Consider the following 6913-nt stretch of genomic DNA (forward strand, 5'->3'; position numbering starts at 1 on the left):
GGTTAAGTGTGTGTGTGGTTAAGTGTGTGTGTGTGTGTGTGTGGTTAAGTGTGTGTGTGGTTACGGCGGCCTCAGGGTGCAGCTCAGCCTGTTAATCACACACACATGACGGCTGATGTGTGAACAGATTATCTGCTGCAGAGAGAAAGTAAACAACACATGAGAAGTTAGTAATGACTGTCAGCTGACTGCTGCTGGAATCTAACGTCTTATTTTATCATGTTTATAACTTCTCATGTTGTCTCACTGTTGAGCTTCCACAGAAAGAAGAGCTACAGTCTGAAGCAGTTAAATTACTCTGAGTAAAGTGTGTAGGGGGGGGGGTCATACTGTAGAGGAGGAGTCATACTGTGGGGGGAGGGGCGGGGTTATACTATGGGGGGGTTATACTGTGGGGGGGTTATAATGTGGGGGGGGTTATACTGTGGGGGGGTTATACTGTAGAGGAGTCATACTGTGGGGGGGGTTATACTGTGGGGGGGTTATACTATGGGGGGGTTATACTGTGGGGGGGGTTATAATGTGGAGGGTTATACTGTGGGGGGGTTATAATGTGGGGGGGGTTATAATGTGGGAGGGTTATACTGTGGGGGGGTTATACTGTGGGGGGGTTATACTGTAGAGGAGTCATACTGTGGGGGGGGTTATACTGTGGGGGGGTTATACTATGGGGGGGTTATACTGTGGGGGGGGTTATAATGTGGGAGGGTTATACTGTGGGGGGGTTATACTGTGGGGGGGTTGAGGGTATCGGGGGGTCAGTATGAACGTGCCCCTCTGTCTCTTTTCAGCTGTTCAGCTCGTTCACTGGAAACAACCAAAGAAATCTGCCGCGGCTTTCGGCCTATCGCTGCTGGTTCTGGTCTCCGTGGCAACGCTGTCCGTCATCAGTGTGGTGTCCTACCTGCTGCTGGCCTGCCTCTGCATCACCATCACATTCAGGTGGGGGGGGGGCTGCCTCTGCATCACCATCACCTTCATGTGGGGGTGGGGGGGGGGCTGCCTCTGCATCACCATCACCTTCAGGTGGGAGGGGGGGGGGGGCTCGCTCTGCATCACCATCACCTTCAGGTGGGGGGGGGGGGGGCTCGCTCTGCATCACCATCACCTTCAGGTGGGGGGGGGGGTTGCCTCTGCATCACCATCACCTTCATGTGGGGGGGGGGGGTGAAATGATGTCATCCTAACAATGATCTGCTTCCTGTCTGCAGGGTTTATAAATCTGTGATCCAGGCCGTCCAGAAGTCTGATGAAGGCCATCCGTTCAAGTAAGAACCACACAGAACCACACAGAACCACACAGAACCTGAAATATAGAGTATAACCACACAGACCCACACAGAAACACACAGAACCTGAAATATAGAGTAGAACCACACAGAACCACACAGAACCACACAGAACCTGAAATATAGAGTAGAACCACACAGAGCCACACAGAACCACACAGAACCTGAAATATAGAGTAGAACCACACAGAACCAGAGTTACACTGTAAAACCTGAGTTATAGAACACAAACTGAGTCATACATTAGAACCTGAGTCATACAGTAGAACCTGAGTCATACATTAAAACCTGAGTTATAGTGTAGAACTTTAGATATAGAACAGAACCTGAGTCATACAGTAGAACCTGAGTCATACAGTAGAACCTGAGTCATACTGTAGAACCCGAGTCATACATTAAAACCTGAGTTATAGAACACAAACTGAGTCATACAGTAGAACCTGAGTTATAGTGTAGAACTTTAGATATAGAACAGAACCTGAGTCATACATTAAAACCTGAGTTATAGTGTAGAACTTTAGATATAGAACAGAACCTGAGTCATACAGTACAACCTGAGTCATACAGTAGAACCTGAGTCATACAGTAGAACCTGAGTCATACTGTAGAACCTGAGTCATACAGTAGAACCTGAGTCATACAGTAGAACCTGAGTCATACTGTAGAACCCGAGTCCTACTGTAGAACCCGAGTTATACTGTAGAACCTGAGTCATAGAACCATCTCCTGTTCTCCTGCCAGGTCTCTGTTGGACCGGGACATCTCTCTGTCCCCGGAGACGGTCCGGATGCTGGCGGATCAGAGTCTGGTTCATGTGAACTGGTTGAGCAGTCAGACCAGGAGGCTGCTGCTGGTGGAGGACCTGGTGGACTCTCTGAAGGTCTGAGTTATAGAAGAGAACCTGAGATATACTGTAGAACCTGAGTCATACTGTAGAACCTGAGTTATAGAAGAGAACCTGAGTCATACTGTAGAACCTGAGTCATACTGTAGAACCTGAGTCATACTGTAGAACCTGAGTCAGACTGTAGAACCTGAGTTATAGAAGAGAACCTGAGTCATACTGTAGAACCTGAGTCATACTGTATAACCTGAGTTATAGAAGAGAACCTGAGTCATACTGTAGAACCTGAGTCATACTGTAGAACCTGAGTCATAGAAGAGAACCTGAGTCATACTGTAGAACCTGAGACATACTGTAGAACCTGAGTTATAGTGTAGAACCTGAGTTATAGAAGAGAATCTGAGATATACTGTAGAACCTGAGTCATACTGTAGAACCTGAGTTATAGAAGAGAACCTGAGTCATACTGTAGAACCTGAGATATTCTGTAGAACCTGAGTTATACTGTAGAACCTGAGTCACACTGTAGAACCTGAGTTATAGAAGAGAACCTGAGTCATACTGTAGAACCTGAGTCATACTGTAGAACCTGAGTTATAGAAGAGAACCTGAGTCATACTGTAGAACCTGAGATATTCTGTAGAACCTGAGTCATACTGTAGAACCTGAGTTATAGTGTAGAACCTGAGTTATAGAAGAGAACCTGAGATATAGTGTAGAACCTGAGTTATAGAAGAGAACCTGAGTTATAGTGTAGAACCTGAGTCATACTGTAGAACCTGAGTCATACTGTAGAACCTGAGTTATAGAAGAGAACCTGAGTCATACTGTAGAACCTGAGTCATACTGTAGAACCTGAGTTATAGTGTAGAACCTGAGTTATAGAAGAGAACCTGAGTTATACTGTAGAACCTGAGTTATACTGTAGAACCTGAGTTATACTGTAGAACCTGAGATATAGTGTAGAACCTGAGTTATACTGTAGAACCTGAGTTATACTGTAGAACCTGAGATATAGTGTAGAACCTGAGTTATAATGTAGAACCTGAGTCATACTGTAGAACCTGAGTCAGACTGTAGAACCTGAGTCAGATTGTAGAACCTGAGTTATAGTGTAGAACCTGAGTTATAGTGTAGAACCTGAGTCAGACTGTAGAACCTGAGTCAGATTGTAGAACCTGAGTCAGACTTTAGAACCTGAGTCATACTGTAGAACATGAGTTATAGTGTAGAACCTGAGTTATAGTGTAGAACCTGAGTCAGACTGTAGAACCTGAGTCATACTGTAGAACCTGAGTCAGACTGTAGAACCTGAGTTATACTGTAGAACCTGAGTTATAGTGTAGAACCTGAGTCAGACTGTAGAACCTGAGTCAGACTGTAGAACCCGAGTCATACTGTAGAACCTGAGTCAGACTGTAGAACCTGAGTCAGACTGTAGAACCTGAGTTATACTGTAGAACCTGAGTTTTACTGTAGAACCTGAGTCAGACTGTAGAACCTGAGTTATACTGTAGAACCTGAGTTATACTGTAGAACCTGAGTCAGACTGTAGAACCTGAGTTATACTGTAGAACCTGAGTTATACTGTAGAACCTGAGTTATAGTGTAGAACCTGAGTTATAATGTAGAACCTGAGTCATACTGTAGAACCTGAGTCATACTGTAGAACCTGAGTTATACTGTAGAACCTGAGTCAGATTGTAGAACCTGAGTTATAGTGTAGAACCTGAGTTATAGTGTAGAACCTGAGTCAGACTGTAGAACCTGAATTATACTGTAGAACCTGAGTTATAGTGTAGAACCTGAGTTATACTGTAGAACCTTAGTCAGACTGTAGAACCTGAGTCAGACTGTAGAACCTGAGTTATAGTGTAGAACCTGAGTCAGACTGTAGAACCTGAATTATACTGTAGAACCTGAGTTATAGTGTAGAACCTGAGTTATACTGTAGAACCTTAGTCAGACTGTAGAACCTGAGTTATAGTGTAGAACCTGAGTTATAGTGTAGAACCTGAGTCAGACTGTAGAACCTGAGTCAGACTGTAGAACCTGAGTTATAGTGTAGAACCTGAGTTATAGTGTAGAACCAGAGCCAGACCAGGAGGCTGCTGCTGGTGGAGGGTCTGGTGGACTCTCTGGAGGTCAGATATGGTACTGATGTGGATCAGGAGGTAAAGCGGGTTCGATTCCCGGCTCGTCCTCCTCATGTGAACCCTGAACTGCTCCTGATCACCAGCTGTGTGTCAATGTCACATGTTAAGGAACAGCGCTATGATTGGTCCAAGTACAGTCTGTTTAGCATTTACCTGCTGTGTGTGTGTGTGTGTGTGTGGGGGGGGGGGGGGGGGGGCATGGGAGGGACATGGGGGGGTATGGGGGAGCATGGGGGAGCATAGGGGGGTATTGGGGAGCATGGGGGGGACATGGGGGGTATTGGGGGGGCATGGGGGGTATGGGGGGGTATGGGGGGCATGGGAGGGGTAAGGGGGGCATGGAGGGGTATGGGGAGCATAGGGGGGTATTGGGGAGCATGGGGGGGACATGGGGGGTATTGGGGGGGCATGGGGGGTATGGGGGGTATGGGGGGCATGGGAGGGGTAAGGGGGGCATGGAGGGGTATGGGGGGCATGGAGGGGTATGGGGGGCATGGAGGGGTATGCGGGAGGTTGCTGCTGTTAGTGATTTAGCTTGCTTGTCTGTTGCAGCTGGCTGCTGCCATGTGGGTGATGACGTATGTTGGAGCCATCTTTAATGGCATCACCATCCTCATCCTCGGTGAGCCTTCTTCTTATTGATTGATTGATTGATTAAAGTGATTGATCAGCAGTAAACAGTAAACAGTACCCTATCTCTCTCTCTCTCTCTCTCTCTCTGCAGCTGACATCATCTTCTTCACCACACCGCTCATCTACCAGAAGAGAAAGGTAATGATTCACCTCCATCAGGTGGACAAAATATCACAAACAAACGTCTGACTGTGTGTGTGTGTGTGTGTGTGTGTGTGTGTGTGTGTGTGTGTGTGTGTGTGTGTGTGTGTGTGTGTGTGTGTGTTCAGGAACAGATTGATCAACACATCGAGAAGATTCGGTCCAGAGTGGAGGAAACGCTGCAGAAGTGAGTTCATGTCAAGAGTTAAAAGAACTTTAAGTTAAAATCAATGAGAGTCTTTAAAGGCTCATTCTGTGTGTGTGTGTGTGTGTGTGTGTGTGTGTGTGTGTGTGTGTGTGTGTGTGTGTGTGTGTGTGTGTGTGTGTGTGTGTAGGCTACATGACAGGTTACCAGGAGCGGTGAAAAGAGCCAAAGCTGAGTGACCTTCCAGCACGCTGTGGCCCCTCCCACCTCTCCTCTGATTGGTCCGTTAGTCTGTGACTCACCTGTCAATCATTTAATAAAATCTGATAAAAACAAAACAGCAGCGACTCGTCTTTTCTCTCAGTAACACGTACTAGTACTTTACTGTAGTACTGTTAGAGGTACTAGTACTCTACTGTAGTACAGTTAGAGGTACTAGTACTTTACTGTAGTACTGTTAGAGGTACTAGTACTCTACTGTAGTACAGTTAGAGGTACTAGTACTTTACTGTAGTACAGTTAGAGGTACTAGTACTTTACTGTAGTACAGTTAGAGGTACTAGTACTCTACTGTAGTACAGTTTGAGGTACTTGTACTTTACTGTAGTACAGTTAGAGGTACTAGTACTTTACTGTAGTACAGTTAGAGGTACTAGTACTTTACTGTAGTACAGTTAGAGGTACTAGTACTTTACTGTAGTACAGTTAGAGGTACTAGTACTCTACTGTAGTACAGTTAGAGGTACTAGTACTCTACTGTAGTACAGTTAAAGGTACTTGTACTTTACTGTAGTACAGTTTGAGGTACTAGTACTTTACTGTAGTACAGTTTGAGGTACTAGTACTTTACTGTAGTACAGTTAGAGGTACTTGTACTTTACTGTAGTACAGTTAAAGGTACTTGTACTTTACTGTAGTACAGTTTGAGGTACTAGTACTTTACTGTAGTACAGTTAAAGGTACTTGTACTTTACTGTAGTACAGTTAGAGGTACTAGTACTTTACTGTAGTACAGTTAGAGGTACTAGTACTTTACTGTAGTACAGTTAGAGGTACTTGTACTTTACTGTAGTACAGTTTGAGGTACTAGTACTTTACTGTAGTACAGTTTGAGGTACTAGTACTTTACTGTAGTACAGTTAGAGGTACTAGTACTTTACTGTAGTACAGTTAGAGGTACTAGTACTTTACTGTAGTACAGTTAGAGGTACTAGTACTTTACTGTAGTACAGTTAGAGGTACTAGTACTTTACTGTAGTACAGTTAGAGGTACTAGTACTTTACTGTAGTACAGTTTGAGGTACTAGTACTTTACTGTAGTACAGTTTGAGGTACTTGTACGTTACTGTAGTACAGTTTGAGGTACTTGTACGTTACTGTAGTACAGTTAAAGGTACTTGTACTTTACTGTAGTACAGTTTGAGGTACTAGTACTTTACTGTAGTACAGTTAGAGGTACTAGTACTGTACTGTAGTACAGTTAGAGGTACTAGTACTATACTGTAGTACAGTTAGAGGTACTTGTACTTTACTGTAGTACAGTTAAAGGTACTTGTACTTTACTGTAGTACAGTTAGAGGTACTAGTACTTTACTGTAGTACAGTTAGAGGTACTAGTACTTTACTGTAGTACAGTTTGAGGTACTAGTACTTTACTGTAGTACAGTTTGAGGTACTAGTACTTTACTATAGTACAGTTAGAGGT

The 6913-nt window shown here is 44.5% G+C and overlaps 1 protein-coding gene across 1 annotated transcript in view; it reads left to right on the plus strand.

The window, feature by feature from the left end:
• The window catches only part of LOC133987562 (reticulon-3-B-like), an 8522-nt gene extending 3075 nt beyond the window's left edge, over positions 1 to 5447 (plus strand). The window contains exons 4-10 of the mRNA XM_062426967.1: positions 792 to 942; positions 1212 to 1268; positions 2031 to 2169; positions 4842 to 4911; positions 5014 to 5060; positions 5192 to 5250; positions 5399 to 5447. Of these exons, the coding sequence (XP_062282951.1) occupies positions 792 to 942; positions 1212 to 1268; positions 2031 to 2169; positions 4842 to 4911; positions 5014 to 5060; positions 5192 to 5250; positions 5399 to 5447 (572 nt within the window). The remainder of the gene's footprint in view (positions 1 to 791; positions 943 to 1211; positions 1269 to 2030; positions 2170 to 4841; positions 4912 to 5013; positions 5061 to 5191; positions 5251 to 5398) is intronic.
• The last annotated feature ends 1466 nt before the right edge of the window (positions 5448 to 6913 follow it).

This window comes from Scomber scombrus, chromosome 2 (assembly GCF_963691925.1).
Source record: "Scomber scombrus chromosome 2, fScoSco1.1, whole genome shotgun sequence".
Lineage (NCBI taxonomy): Eukaryota > Metazoa > Chordata > Actinopteri > Scombriformes > Scombridae > Scomber > Scomber scombrus.